General features: G+C 33.4%; 1 protein-coding gene across 1 annotated transcript in view; it reads left to right on the forward strand.

Annotated features, from left to right (window-relative positions):
* JMJD1C (jumonji domain containing 1C) overlaps positions 1-16,668 on the forward strand; it is a 248,697-nt gene that overhangs the window by 60,466 nt on the left and 171,563 nt on the right. Inside the window, exon 2 of the mRNA XM_007446796.1 lies at positions 13,156-13,320. Coding sequence (XP_007446858.1) covers positions 13,156-13,320 — 165 coding nt within the window. The remainder of the gene's footprint in view (positions 1-13,155; positions 13,321-16,668) is intronic.

The raw sequence follows: 16,668 nt of genomic DNA on the forward strand, positions 1-16,668 counted from the left end.
ATTTTAGAAAGTGAAACTTGAAATTGCCCAGCACTGATAACTATTTACATAGTGTTTACATTGTATATACAGTATTTACATGGCATTTACAATGTATTAGGTATTATACATAATCTAAAGATGATTTAACATACATGGGGGGGCATAGGTTATACACAAATACTGCGCTATTTTAAGTAAAGGACTTAAAACATCGTGGATTTTGGTGTCCATGAGTGCGAGCTGAGGGCGGTGGGGGGGGGTGGTCCTGGAACCAGTCCCTTGCAGATATTGTGAGGGGCAACTGTATTTGAAAAACTCATAAAAATCGAGCATTTACTTTTCCTTTCCTAAACAAACTACCTCTTGGATACTGAAGATTTGATGAGGGGAATTTTCACTTATTAGACATATTCCAGATAGTAAATGAAGGAACGATAAAATTTGTGTATCACTATTATGCAACTGTCAGTGAAGTAGTGGATTTAAGCCATATTTGTCATTGGCTGCTATTACCACAGAAAGATATATGGTAATACATATATGCCTCAATGAAGAACATGGTACATTGTGTGAGGTTGTCTTCTCTATCAGTTCGGAATTTAAGACTCTAGATTCAACAATTACAGAAAATACAGGAACAGAGGAACATGTTTAAAAATGCCATAGAAGTGTATAATCAGCAAAATACAGGTAACTGAAGACTGGAACGAATGACTTGACTTCTTTAACAAGAAAGTTGCAGGAGGAAAAGAGATGGTAGAACCTATATAGATAAAAAGATGTAAGAATCACGTCAACCAGTTGCAATTTGTGGAACTTGTTTGGGTCTTAATTTGAACAAACTGAAAAGGAAAAAAAAAGACTATCCTGGGAAACTTGAATGATGACTGATAATGAATAATTTTGCAGAATTAACAATTTTTTTTAGTATAAAGAAGATTGGCCATGAGGTGAAATTGTTGAAACTAGATGATGGACACATGGGAATCCATTGTTATTTCTCTATATAATGAAAAGTTAAGGGCTTCCCTGGTGGTGCAGTGGTTGAGAATCTGCCTGCTAATGCAGGGGACACGGGTTCGAGCCCTGGTCTGGGAAGATCCCACATGCCGTGGAGCAACTAGGCCCGTGAGCCACAACTACTGAGCCTGCGTGTCTGGAGCCTGTGCTCCGCAACAAGAGAGGCCATTATAGTGAGAGGCCCACGCACCGCGATGAAGAGTGGCCCCCGCTTGCCACAACTAGAGAAAGCCCTCGCACAGAAGCGAAGACCCAACACAGCCAAAAATAAATAAGTAAACAAATGTGGGGTTTAAAAAAAAAAGTTAAAACTAAAAAAGAACAATTATATTTTTCAAAATATCTTTTCTTGTATCCAAAATCTGTCAGTAATCTAGCATGCTAAATAGTTGGCACAGAAGCGAAGACCCAACACAGCCCCAAAAATAAAAGTAAACAAATGTGGGGTTTAAAAAAAAAAGTTAAAACTAAAAAAGAACAATTATATTTTTCAAAATATCTTTTCTTGTATCCAAAATCTGTCAGTAATCTAGCATGCTAAATAGTTGAAGAATTATTTATGAATTTAAGTGTTTGTGTCTTTCACTCTCTTGTGCTGGAGAACCATAGATTAAAAGATGAAATCAGTTAAATAGTGGTGATTTTCATTTGAAGGGCTCTGTGGATATTTATTAAATTCAAGCATTATAGTTGACCTAATCAGAATTAAGAGAGCAAAACAGTTTTTGTTGATAGGGTTTGATAGAAGGAAAAATTCATCCCATGAGTTTGATTGTTGAAAAAATGTGTACATTTAAATCCAGTCTTGTAAAATCTTTCTTCAACTGAGAAAAACAGAAATACAGTTAAGTGTACCAACTGTTGGTTTCCTTTTTTTGGCTGAACAAAGGGAAAGTCCTTAGGTGTAGCATAAGGCACACCTAATAACTCTGTGCTCCAGTGACCCCTTGTGCCTATGATGAAAAGGTATCGTTAGTTTCTCTTTAAAAAATTGGGGTATCCCCTTCTAAGAGCTCCTGGGAACAAAACATTTGCAAGTTTATAAATAAGTTCCATATCTTAAACTTTCTGGGACCTGACATTTATGTCCTTTTCATTTTAGGGCATGCTCTTCTCTTTCAGCTGAAGTTGCTACGTTACCAGTTGTATGGCATTTGGGGAGTGTGTGTGTGTTTAATTTCAGGTTGTTAGTGTTTCCATAGCTCTTTCCTCACCCTCACTTCTACTTCCACATTTGCCTTTTCAAAGCAAAAAATGGCTCTGTCAGAGGACTTAATTCTTTCTTTCTCTTTCTCAAGGAAAAAGGATCCTGGGATCAACCCATACCATGATAATGTATAATTGCAGAAATTTCTGGCCCGTCAGAATATATGATTGCCATCCCATTATTTTATTCTTTACCCCAAAAGGCATATGAAGCTTTATAGTAGAATATCAATAAGTATAATACTATTACGTCATTCCTTTGGGGAAAGGCAGTGGCATAGTTTTCCATCACGCTCATTCCTCCTTCTTTACCTTTTCAGTTAAATTTTCTACTTACAATTTTTTTTTTTAATTAGAGTAAAATTTACTTTTTTTGGTGAACAGTTCTTTTGAGTTAGGACAATGGCATTGTAGGGTAACCTTTACCACAGTCAACATGTATAACAGTTGAATCACTCATAGAATTTCCTTTTGTTACCACTCCTTTGTAGTCAGACCTTCAAATCCTCCACCCCCTTTAACCCTGGACAATTAATAATCAATTCTCAGTCCTTGTTTTGTCTTTTCCCGAATGTCATGTGAATAGAACCATATAATAGATAACCTTTTGAGTCAGGCTTCTTTCAGTTATCCTGATGCATTTGAGATGTATCCATATTGTTGCCTGTATCAGTAGTTTCTTCCTCTTTATTGCTGAGAAATATTTCATTATATGGATATACCATAGTTTGTTCATCCATTCCCTGTTTGTGTTGTTTGTAACTTTTGTCTATTAAAAGTAAAACTGCTCTAAACATTCGTATACAGGCTTTTGTATAAGTACAAGTTTTATTTCACAAGGCTGAAATTTTAGCCATACTGTTAGGTATGCAGTAATATCTTATTGTGCTTTTTATTTGCGTTTCTCCAATGACTAATGATTTTGAGTATCTTTTCATTAGTTTATTTGCCACCTGTATATCTTCTTCAGTGAAGTATCTGTTCAAATCTTTTCCTATGTTTTTCGATTGCTTTGTTTTCTTTCTCTTGAATTTTGGCAGTTCTTTATATATCCTGGATACAAGTCTTTTGTCAGATAAACAATTTATAATTTTTTTTTTTGTCCTGTCTGTGGCTTTTCATTTTCTTAACATTGTCTTTCCCAGAGCAAAAACTTTAAATTTCAATGACATCTAAGTAATTACATTTTTTCTTTTATGTTTTGTGCTTTTGAAGTCATTTCTAAGAATTATTTGCCACAAAGACTTTATTCCAAAAAGTTTTAGGTTTTACGTTCAACTTTATAACCTGTTGTGGCCTAAGTTTTGTATATGGTGTGAAGTATGGATTGAAGGGTTTCGGGGGGGTTTGTTTTGTTTTGTTTGCATAGGGGTGTCCAGTTATCCCAGCATCATTTGTTGAAAAGGTTATCTCCTTTGAATTGCATTTGTACATTTGTCAAAAATCAGTTGTCAGTTCTATATGGATCTGTTTCTGGACTTTATTCTCTTACATTGATTTGTGTGTCTTTTGTCACTACCACACTGTCTTGATTAATGTAGCTTTGTAATGCGTCTTGAAACCAATTAGTGTGAGTCATCCAACGTTTTTCTTCTTTCTTGAAGTTGTTTGGTCTATTCTATATCTTTTTGCCTCTCATATAAATTTAAGAGTCTGCAAAAATCCTGCTGCGATTTTTTTTGGAATTACATTGAGTTTATAGATCAATTGGGGGGAAATTTTACTTTAAGAATATTGAGTCTTTAACAAACACAGTGTATCTGTCCTTTTATTTAGACCTTCATTTTTTAAAAATGCGTGTTTTCTAATTTTCTTATATACATCCTAAACTTATTTTGATCAATTTCTGCTACTTTTTATTATCTTAAAATACTGCTAACTGCTTTGATGCGAATCAGGAGTGTATGGCGTTATATATTCTCTTCCCACCCAAGACTCCAGAAACCAAGGTGCTTCTCTCAGGTTTCTGGGCTGGTGCTTAGTCTCAGCTTCAGTCAGAGATCAGACTCTGTCAAACTGGATTGCTGGCCCACCATGATAGAAAGAGTCCATTATTTATTTATGGTTGATTTCTGTTAGGGATAAAGGTATATTTGGTCAGAATGCACATACAGTCTCAAAGGTGCAAGTTGTTTGTTTTTTTGAGAGGAGGGATATTCCTCATGTTTATTTTCTCATAAATTTAAAAATTCATACTTTTATCTGCCAGCTGGAACTATCCTTTATAGCTGAAGTAAGTTAAAGTCTTAATGGTAACTGTGCTTTTTAGACATGACTCAGCAAATTCATAATAAAACCTATTGCTAGCCACAGTATCCTTGAGGCAGAAAGTACAATTATAAATTTATTGCTAAAAAATTAATTGGGGGGGCCTCCAAAAGTACAACAAATTGGCTTTACAGTTTTTTACATAGATCCACTAATAGATTTTCTAGCCCTATGAGGTAGATGGCCTAAAACTAGGTCCCTGGAAATAAGCAAAGGTGTATTCCATACTTTGATGATTGCTTGGTAGGTTATCCTCTTTATGTTTACAGAAAACACCACACAGGGCTCTCTATTCTCGAAAACACATGAAAGATAATTTGGCAGCCCAGGAAATTTAAATGGTTTCAGACTCAATTTAAGATCAAAGGATCTGAGGCCAAGGAAGTCCAGATGATCTCCACAAAGTAAGTGTCAAGGATCTGTGGTGATAATTGTGTCTTGGAATACAGCATATATGGGTGAGACACCTAATAATAATTGTGCAATGACCCTTTGTAATGACACTTGCTGTTCTTTAATACAGGTATCAGCCAAGTATATGATAGGGATGAAACATAATGAGGTCATTCTCCTATGCCTAGAGTAATTCTTGTATCTAAAATGTTTGACAAGGATAGTAAGCCCTAGTTTTCAATTCAAAGAATAAAAATAAAAAGACTTGGAATCTTACGGTTTTCTTTCTGCAATAGAAAAAATAAAATAGATATCTACCTCAAAATGAGTGCACAGTTTTAGTATGAGTGTACTTATTCTGATAGTGAATATTCTGGTACCATTATTTAAAAATTCTGTTAGTTTTAGTTATAATTTCAGATGACTTAACTGCTTAAGTGCTGTTGATGTCTCAAAAGCTAGGTGGCTGAAATTTCTTTCCCCAGTGCTCTTCATAACACTCTACACTGGCACTGTCTTGAGACCTTAGGTTGGTAGGAAAAGCCTTGTATAATTGTCCAAATACAAATTCTGATATTGAATACTGTGTTAGTTAACTGGAAGTGTAGAAGTATTAAAGAAGGACTGATTAACTTTAAGTAATACACTAGTAGTGAATTTTGACAGTGACTAAAAACAGTTGTTTCATTCTGATGGTCTTTTTTAAAAAAATCATTGACTAATGTTTTATTGTATGGATGTACCACAACTTGTTTATCTGTTCACCTATTGAAAGACATTTTGGTTACTTCCAAATTTTGGCAATTATGAATAAAGCTGGTGTATAAATGTTATAGAATATGTGTTAAATACATTAGCCATTTGCATGAGAGTTTTCTAAAATACATTTCTGCATCATCTTAGATGATTCTGGATATAAATTTAGACTTTTTCTGCATCACTCATTAAACAGATATTTATTACAAACTAGTAGTAGAGGGGACAAACATTAAATATACACAAACATATTTTATCTGTGTCAAATGTTACAAAGTATATGGTGCTATGAAAGTAAATGATACAGGGTTTTTAAAAAAATGTTTTGCGTATGTTTTTCAATTAAATGCCCATTTAATATAAATTATAATACAGTGATACTATTTTCTGACCAATTTTGAGTCCTAGGGTGAAAGATTTTCTAAAGTCTTCATGAAACTTTTTTATAGTTTTTAGAATGCTATGGAAGCATGTCTTCAGAAGCTCTCTCCCTGTTTTGCTTTTATAATATGCTTTAGACGTGGAAACTAGATAATGTAGTTTATTATTATTATTATCTTTATACTAGTGTCAGTAAGGTCTGACACAAAATGAGAGAGTTTACCTTTGCGTAAAGTGCATTTGCCTGTAGGGAATGGAATTTGAAACATCTTCCTTGGCTCGTTAGGAGCCTTTTAGCTTGTTTTTTAGTTCTGTAGTATTTCAGATGGATAGCAGTGCTATTGTCCTACATAAAAATAATATATTTAGAACACAGTACATTTTTCTTAGATATATTTGTTTCTGCCTTTCAAGGTACACTTTCCTCTATTACTTAGTTTTCTTCATTGATAAAATAAGTAGCATGTTTCTCGATCCCAATTAATTAAATATTTTATTAACATACACATGAACAGTTAGATCGAGAAACAGAAGTGTATTTTAATTTTACGACTCAGTTACCAGTGCCCCAGTGCTGAGTTCTTTATAAATAGTATAAAGAAAGGACATTCACCACTGCTTTACATTGTTATAGCAAGTCTTCATTTCTATGGTAACGTTCTTAAAAATCTATTTCAGAAGGTAAATGGAGGAAATTAACAGTACAAAAAAAAAAAGTAAAAGCAGAAGTAGTTTTCAGTACTGTGAAAATAAGGAATTAAAGTACTTGAGTTTTAAATTCAAAGTATCAGAGAAATATATTTTACCTCTGGCCAACTCTTTGAGAAGTTACTTAACTGGAAAATCAAATCTGAAAAGAAGAGTATCTGTGATGATTTTGAGCTGCCTCAGCTACCTGAAAGGTTAACTGCCTATTACACTGTCTTCCGGAGCCCAGTTAAAGAAAGACCACATGGTTATAGACAAGAACATTGTATACTCTCTGTTATAGAAAGGGGGAGGAAAGACCCAGTTTTTTATTAAGTTCTTTTACAAGAAGGAAGGAACAAAACATCTTGTAGCTGCAAGAGAAAGCTATGAAAGGGGTCACTGGATTTGGAGTTGGTAGCAGTAATAGCGGCAGAAAAGTTTTGAGAATGGCTTGCCAGCTGGGTGATTGAAAGTAGAAGACTGCCAGCATAAATTTTCAAAACTGTGGAGCTCTAGGACTGAGCTTAAGAGGCTAATAATCAATTGCTAAGGAAAAAAAAAACAAAAACTAACATACTTAGTAGACGATTGATACTCGTGTTGTAAGATTTCCAACCTACTTTTAAAAGTACTCCTAGAATTGGAATGATATATTATGGGAGCTTCTGCATTTGACCTCTTTTCTATAAAAACATTAATAGTTAATTCAGTTTCTAATCATGTCTCAAAAGACCAAAACCAGAATTTGAGTCTTCTCTAAACAAATTATGTTGGGGATTTATTAACAAGCATTTGTAGTATTCAGGACTTTGCATTTAACTTAGGTTTTTCTTTGTTATATATTTAGTTGCTCTCCCTCTCCTTTAAACTCTTGAGTTACATCCTAATGCCTTCAGTTTTGTAAACTATTCCCAGGAATCCCTTTTAACCCATAGAAGAGCTCTCTTCAGTAATTCATTCCTGTGCTTTAATAGCATCCCCAGAGTTTGTGCTCCTGGAAAGCTTTTTCCTCCTTGTTTGGTAAAGCTCCTTCTCTCTCTTCCTCATCTTTTATATTGTCTAGAAACCACTGTGGTCTCTAAAATGCCTCCTTATGCTAAAAAAGAGCTGAACTGTTGGTTTTTGTCCTTTTTAGCCATTTTCAGTTGTGTATCATTTGAAAAATTGTCCAAAAGCCGTAAATTGCTTAACTTCTCTATGCCTTAGTTTTCTCTTTTGTAAAACCTTACCCAACACATTGTAAGCCCTCAAATTTTAGCTGCTGCTCTCATTACTAATGTTATAGACTTGGTGTTTGTGTCCCCCCAGATTCATATGTCCTAACTCCCAGTGTGAAGGTATTTGGAGATGGGGTCTTTGGGAGATAATTACAGTTAGGTGAAGTCATGAGGCTGGGACCCTCATGATTGGATTAGTGCCCTAATAAGAAGAGACCATCTGTGCTCCCACAAAGAAGAGGTCATGTGAGCACACAGTGAGAAGGCAGCTTGTCTACAACCAAGGAGAGAGTCCTCATAAGCAGACCTTGCTCTATTCAGTCTTCCAGCCTCTGGAACTGTGAGAAAATAAGTTTTTGTTGTTTGTGGTATTTTGTTAAGGCAGCACAAGCAGACTAAGACAGTCATCATCATCAATGATATTATGTTAAATACTATGCATAATTTATCCAAAAGATAGTAGTATATATACTGAATTATATAATATAATAAGGAACTTAGAAGATGATGGGAATATAATTCTTTTTCATTAGATGTAAAGAAGGTAATTGTAACTTAAGCATCTTTGAATAGTTTGCATTTCTTGATGCATCTTATTATTCACCAAGTAGTAAGACTATTAGGTAAGTAATTCATAGAGAAGAGGAGTAAGCAATATAGATATTGAAAGCACACTTAGTCTCTTTTATTAAACAATGTAGATACTGAAAGCAAGCTTGGTCTCTTTTATTTTACTATTTGCTATCTTTGTTTGACCCTTTTTCTCATTTTGCCCCCTAGGGCTCTAACTTGCAGACTCATTGTGGAAAATCTTAAGGCCATTTTAAGTGTGTGGTTCTTCTACCTTTATGCCACAAAGGAGTCAGCTACCCAGACATCCCTCTCTATTCAAGTGATTTATCACTTGTTGTGTGCATCACCTTGTAGGGACTATGCTGCTGTGTAACTGTGAAGCCTCTTAGAAGCTATTTTATTGTTTTCATTGATTCCATCATTTACTAGGTGTTTGACCTTAAGCAACTAATTTCTCTGTATCTCAGTTTCTGCTTTTGAAAAAGTTGATCCTAATAGTGCCTACTTACAGGGTATATGTAATGATTAAATGGCTTAATATATGGACATAGCAGGCACTATTGAAGTGTTAGCTGTTTTTGTTGTTACTGGTATTGCTTTTATTTCCATTATCAATAATACTGGTTAACTCTGATAGAGGTTTGAATGCCCCTTGGGAAATGAATGATTATCTGTGATCCCCAGAGTATTTTAGAATTTTCAGAGCCTAGATTTATATATCACAATGTGTATTGTAATTTTACTTGTGATTGTCATTACAGTAATATACTGTTTTAGTGTGAATATGTATTGGACTCCTCTGTAGAATTGTCCTTATGATTTTAATTTTAGTTCACCACAGCAAATTTAATATAACTACACAGAATATAATACTTGTTTATTAAAATGTTGGATTTTATCATACCTACTAGGATGGCTGTAATAAATAAAAGAGAGAGGAAATAGCAGAAGCCACTTACCATTGTTTCAAACTGCTTATACCTTGGATTATGTCAGACTATTTCTCAGGTTTAATTCTAAATTTACAGTTCATTATTTTCTAAGATCAACCTATTCTTTAAAATAATTCTTAGATTTATTGATTATTGCTCAACATACCCTTTGTTTAAGCTTGGGCTAGTTCATGAGTGCCTATTAATTTTGACCCTTTTTAATGTTAATAAAAGTGTAAACTTTTGAAGTAACCTAAAATTATGGTTACATTTGTTTACGTTTTTTGTAAAGTAAAATTAAAAAGAGACCTAGCTTCCTTATTTTATATAATTTACATGAAATTATTTTCTGTAATGTCTCTTTTGTCTTAACTAATAAATGAAGTCACCAAATGATTTTAATTTTGTTTTCACAATTTCTTCCTATAATCTAGAAAACTTATTTTAAATATGACTCTAAGCCAGTAATAATAAAAACATTACTTTGTTGATTTATCGTATTCCTCTATTTCATTACTTTTATATAAAATATCTGCTTACAAAATATCTTTTGAAATAAGTATGCTTTATTCATTAGAGAGGAAGGTAAACTAACCTAATCTGCTATAATTACCATTTTAATTTGATAATTTAATTTTAACATGTATGAATTAGTAAGCCATAGTTAAACATTTCTGATTTTATAAAGGCATAGGGCATTTTTTTAATGTTTTGAGTAAAACATTTACTGTATTACAGTTTAAACCCCATTAATTTACTATCTAGTTACCTACCTCCTTGAGTATTTGGGCAGAGATGACCAGGTTTTGGCCCCCCCTTGATTTCTTTTTTTGTTTGTTTATAAAAGCTATTTTAAAAGGTTATGTGTGTTATTTATATATATTCTTTTTCATATTCTTTTCCATTATGGTTTATCACAGGATATTGAATATAGTTCCTTGTGCTGTACAGTAGGACCTTATTGTTTATCCATCCTATATATAATATCCAGTTTGCATCTGCTAATCTCCCTCCTCTTCTTCTCCCTTGATTTCTTATTACCAAATTATTTATATAAATTTGTAGACAGGTAAATTGTGTGAAAAAACGAGTCTGTTTTTCCCCCCTACTGCTATTTTATAGAAAAATATTAAGTACCCCGTAATAGAAGATTTTATGGACAAAGAAATTGGGAAAAATCTCACGGTATAAACTCCCTTATTATTAATAATGCATAATGAACACTGGCATATTAAAAGACTTGAGAAGACCTCTGGTAAAATTAGACATTTGTTACTTTAACTTATTAGTTCATGAACTTTGTGCATGACTTATTTGGCTTCCCTAATGCTTATTTATATACAAAGAAATGATGATTCTATAATATAGATTATATTTTGAGAAATGTTAGTGTAGTCTAACGCATTTATTTTTAACATTAAAGATTCTTAGAGTCTAAGTAGTTTTAGCCTGTGGTGGCTGGTTGGTTTTGGCAGAATCAGGCCTGGGAACTCTTCGTAGTTCTCACATGACATTATGTAGATCCCCACCCTTCCTTTGCAGTAAATAAAAAGATGAGGCCTTCATTGCACTAAATTGATATAATATCAACATTATTATTATTGAAACCATGGTAAAAATAACTAAATTTGTCTTATATCATTTGATTTTTACAGCAGAAACAGTTGTGTGACTTTAATTTTCTTTATTAATGTCATTGAATAGAATATATTGTGAAACAATAGGGGCTTTTCCTAGTTACTGGTCATTGTTTTATTTTGTAGAAAGATAAGAGATTGACACACACACACAACTGTCTAACTATTTATCTACTTACCTACCTGTCTGTCTACAATTAAATCTCAAATCCTTCACTATTGTTGATAGTATGGAGGTAAATTGGCTGCATAGCAAAGAAGCAGCAGAATGTCTAGTTTTAGTTTCCTTTTGTCCCCAAGGTCCTAGCAGATTTCCTAAAACTGCCCATGACACTGTCCATGCAAGATAAACTGTGAGTTTAGAAAGTTCACTTCAAGCTGAAAGTTTTAATTTTATATCAAGGGCTTTGCATTTGGAAGAATTTACATTGAATATGTCCTTTTAGATAAAGAGACGTTTATAAACCTTGGTTCTTTAGGTTCTTGGCTGAAATATTTTGTCAACAAGACCATATTACTGTCCATGAGGGGAAAGCAAAGATAGTGCTAAGGTTTTCCTGAGCCTTATCTCAGCTTCAGTTTCCTGGAGTTTCCCAAAATCCATTTACACCACAATTGAGTAATTGAGAATCTTGAAAGATTTAAAGTAGTGGAGAAAGTGGTATAGTTTGAAATATTTGCATAACGCCATTTGGACCTCAGCTCAACCCCTAAGGATGCATTTTTAGAAGAAGCCAACAGAGCTTCTTCTGTGCCTTCATGTGGATAACCATGAACAGAGATTAAATCCTTGAACAATGTATTTCTCTTTCCCAATTCTAATAGGTAAGCATATCTAACTAGCTTCCTAATGGGCAGGAGCACAGATACCTCAAAATCAAACATGTTTTAGCAGTTTGCCTCCATGTTGAAAAGTTGATGTCTGCAAGAGGCAGGAGATACGTAATATTTGTTAAGCACTTTGTATGTATGCAGCACTGCAGTGAACACTGAAACAGTTCTGCCCTCAGTGAGCTTGTACCCATTATTTGATTATATACTAATATAAACTGGGGGAAAAAACTGCTTGTAAATGTTCAAATGTTTGAATCGAAGTGGGGGTTATAAACATCCTCTAAGAACTTGAACAAGGCCAGAAGAACAAACAGAATTTAAATAAGTGGAAACTGAAACACTTCAGGTGTAAGGGAGCAAAAGATGGGTGGGAAAAAAAAAAGAAGACGGCCTCCAACATAACTCATAATGTAATAGGGAGGACAGCTCTATGAATGAAAAGGATGACGGTGGGGAAAGAAGAGTTGAATGATTGAATGACTTAGCATAGAAGCGTCAGCTTCAGTTTTCCAAATACAACACACGTGTCTTGTTCCTGTTTTGGTGGAAAAGCTTTCGGTCTTTCATCATTGAGTATGATTCAGTTGTGAGTTTTCCATTATTATCTTCATTAAGTTAAGGTAGTTTCCTTCTATTCCTAGTTTGACTATTTTTATAATGACAGGGTGTTGAGTTTGTCAGATGCTTTTCCTTTGTCAGTTAAGATGATCATGTAGTTTTCTTCATTCTGTTAATGTGGTATATAACATTGATTGATTTTTCATATGTTGAACCATCCTTGCACTGCCTCCTGTCTTTGTAATTAAAGTTTTATTGGAACAAAGCCAAACTCATTTGTTTACATATTGTCTGTGGCTACTTCCATACTACAAAGTCAGAAATTAGTAGTTATGACAGAGGCCATATGGTTTGCAAAGTATAAAATATTTACTATTTGGTCCTCAGAAAACATTTCCTGACTTCTGCTTTTACAATCATCAGTATCAGCATAGTTCTTAAGTATGTCTTTAGTAGATATTCGCTGGTCTGTACTGACCAATATTGTGTAAATTGCTTTTCTTAATAAACTTACAGTTTATCTTCCTGCCATACAATAAGTAAGGGTTATAATTTGGTTAAGGAGATGTTAGATAAATAATGATTTTTAGAGAAATATTAATTTGAATAATGAATTTGTTAATGGCTTTTCTAATTTAACTTCAGGGCTTATGTTTTAAAATATCACACTCTGTGTTGTTTATGGAGTTTATGTTTTCTTTTCCATAGGTGTATGTGGAATTTGATCATCTTGAGTGGGATAAACGAGAGTGGGTTAAAGTTTATGAAGATTTTTCAACCTTCTTGGTGGAATACCACTTAATCTGGGCCAGAAGGAACAACCCTAGCCAGACTCAGGGATCAAAGAGCAAACAGATTCAGTGGCCTGCATTGGTAAGATCTATATTCCTATTTCATTAAGCATTTTCAGTTGTTTGTTTTAAAAGAATAAGAGCTAAATATAAGTTTAGATTTATCTTAGTGATTATAGGTTAATATTCCTGAGGAGGCTCGGAGGTATCTGGCAGATATTTCAAAATATTGCTTTCATTTTGTTAAAGAATTCTGTGTGTCTTTTTGTTAGTACTCTTTTAGCATATTTAGTCCATAAATAGTTTATTCTGCTCAGCTAGGGGAAACATGAATTGACAACTGCTGAGAGATAGTTGATTGATTTGTATGCAGTGTGAAAGAACTGTGTTGAATGAGACTTTGTAGGTGAACGATAAGAGGGTACTTTTTATAAATCATTCAGTAGCATATAATTTTCCTTAGTTCGTTAAATTTTGTCAAAATTGAGTGAGTCATTGTGGATAATAGCAGATATTTAACGTGAAATTCCGGTTGACCCTTGAACAACATGGGTTTGAACTGTGGGGTCCACTTATACATGGATTTTTTTCAATAAATATATACCCCTGTACTGTACTATTTACAGCTGGTTGAATCCACAGATGGGGGACTGCAGATATGGAGGGCCAACTATAAAATTATATACACGTATTTTCAACTGCACGGAGGGTCAGGTCATAACCCCCATGTTGTTTAAGGGTCAACTGTGGATGTTAAGGTAATAAGTAAAATTATTTCATATCAGGAGGTATTCCATTTAAGAAAATAGTAGATTTCAATAAATTCTCAATTAGTTTGCAGTTTTATAAAAGAAACATACTAACAACAATATCATCAATTCTGTGGGAAAAAAGCCACATCTCTTTAACCATTGTTATCCCTGTTTTCTGGCAGGGTATTCGGCATTTAATATTTATTCAGTTTGTTTGAATGAAATAATTTTCTTACATTAATATCAAAGAAATATGTTAAAGCCATTGAAACGTTATTTCAGGTATTTGGTATATATATTATCAGGGTAGGTACTTCAGATTTTTTCAACATAAATTAACTACTTACAAGGATAGTTTTACTTGCTGATAATTGTAGTGCTTATAAATTTTCTCTTTTAGTTAGTTAACCCTTTAAAAGTCTGAGGAGTTAAGTGGTTAAAAAGCAAAGACAGAGAGGGAAGGAGAGAGACGATGAAATGAATTAATGGCATTTTAAAAAGAAAATATAATATCGAAAGATGAAAGGTGATACTTATGAGTTATAGTTTTGATAGGATAGTTTGAATACTCTAGGAAAATAAAGAAGATAATTTTATCCATGATAGATTTTTAAAAAATGTTTGTTGAGTGAATATGTTGGATTGTTAATCTGAAGTTTTTTAAAACCATGACTAGCATGCTTTTTGGTTCTCTAAACCTTAACTCAAAAATTGGAAAAAATCTGTAATTATCACATATACCTGAATTTTGTATGAAAAGTCTCAAAAGCAGGAAGCAGTGATATCAATAATACCAAAAAATATGCCTTAGTATCATAGTTAAAATCTTTGCCCTTTATTAGAGAGAGTTAAAATTAAGGTGAATTCCTAATGTATATTTGTAAATTACTGATTTTGGAGAGATTTCTATTAGGAAATAATGTTTAATAATTTTTATCATAATTTTAGAAATTTGTTTCTGTTGAAAATCTTTTAACCTCACAGAACTACTTGAATAAGAACCAAACTTCTTTTTAAAATTCAACTTTTTTTTTAATATAAAAACAAGTACGTATTATTAAAAACTTGGAAAGTGCTAAATGGTATAAACTAGAAAATCATAATCATTCTATTTTGGCTTCCAAGGAATATCTAACTTAATTCTTTGACATATTTTCTTATAAAATATATTTCTCTGCCTTTTTTTTTTCAAGCACAGAATTAATTTTTTTGAATTGTGGTACAATGTGCTTAACATAGAATTTTCCATTTTACTTATGTTTAAGTGTGAAGTTCAGTGGCGTTAAGTACATTCACATTGTTGTACAATCTACAGAAATTATTCCATCTTACAAAACTGAAACTCTGTACCAATTAAACATCAAGTCCCCATCCACCCTTTTTCCCAGCCCCTAGCAGCCACCATTTTACTTTCTGTCTCCATGATTTTGACTACTCTGTACCTATATAAGTGGAATCATACAGTATTGTCTTTTTGTGACTGGCTTATTTCACTTAGCACAGTGTCTGCAGTGTTCATCCATGTTGTAGCCTGTGTTAGAATTTCCTTCCTTTATATTATAAGCCTGAATGATATTTCATTGTATGTATGTACCACATCATGTTCAGTTGTTTGTTGGTGTACACTTGTGTTGCTTCCACCTCTTGGCTATTGTGAAGAATACTGCTGTGCTCTTGGTGGTACATATATCTCTTTGAGACCATGCTTTCACTTCTTTGGAGTAAATATTCAGAAGTGTAATTGCTGGATTATATGATAATTCTGTCTCTTAATTTTTTTTGCGGATACTGTCAGGGCAGCCATACTATTTTACATTCTAGCCAACACTTGCTTTTTTTCCCAGTTTTTTGATAATAGTCATCCTAATGGATATGAGGTGCTATCTCCTTGTTGTTGTGATTTGCATTTCCCTAATAATTAGTGATGTTGAACATCTTTTCATGTGCTTATTGGCCATTTGTATATCTTTTCTGGAAAAAGGATTCTTCAAATTCTTTGACCATTTTTGAATTGGGTTGTTTGTTTTTATGTTGAGTTTTAGGAGTTCTCTGTAGTATTCTGGATATTAATCCCTTAGCAGATTTGATCTGCAAAACATTTTCTGTCATTCTGTGCGTTGTCTTTTTACTTTGGTGATAATGTCTTTCCATGCACAAAATTTAAAATTTTTCAGTAAGTTAAATTTGTCTATTTTTTTCTTTTATTATCTTTGCCTTTGGTGTCATATCCAAGAAATCACTGCCAAATCCAGAGTCATGAAGCTTTTGTCATATGTTTTCTTCTGAGAGTTTGATTGTTTTAGGCCTTACATGTATGCTGTTGATCCATCTTGAGGTAATTTTTGTATAGGGCATTATATAATGCTCAACTCCATTCCTCTGTATGTGAATATCCAGTTTCCCAGCACCGTTTGTTAAAAAGACTGTCCTTTCTCCATGAATGTTCTTGACACTATTGTCATAACTTCTTTTGCTGTATATGTAAGATTTTATTTCTGGGCTCTTTATTCTGTTCTGTTGGTCTCTATGTCTCTCTGTATGCCAGTACCACACTGTTTTGATTTCTGAAGCTTTGTAGGAAGTTTTGAAATCAGGAAGTATAAGTCCCTCAACTTTTTTTATTTTCAAGATCGTTTTGGCTGTTTGGTGTCCCTTGAGAATTCCATATGAGTTTCACG

Source organism: Lipotes vexillifer, unplaced genomic scaffold (assembly GCF_000442215.2).
Source record: "Lipotes vexillifer unplaced genomic scaffold, Lipotes_vexillifer_v1.1 scaffold1562, whole genome shotgun sequence".
Classification (NCBI taxonomy): domain Eukaryota; kingdom Metazoa; phylum Chordata; class Mammalia; order Artiodactyla; family Lipotidae; genus Lipotes; species Lipotes vexillifer.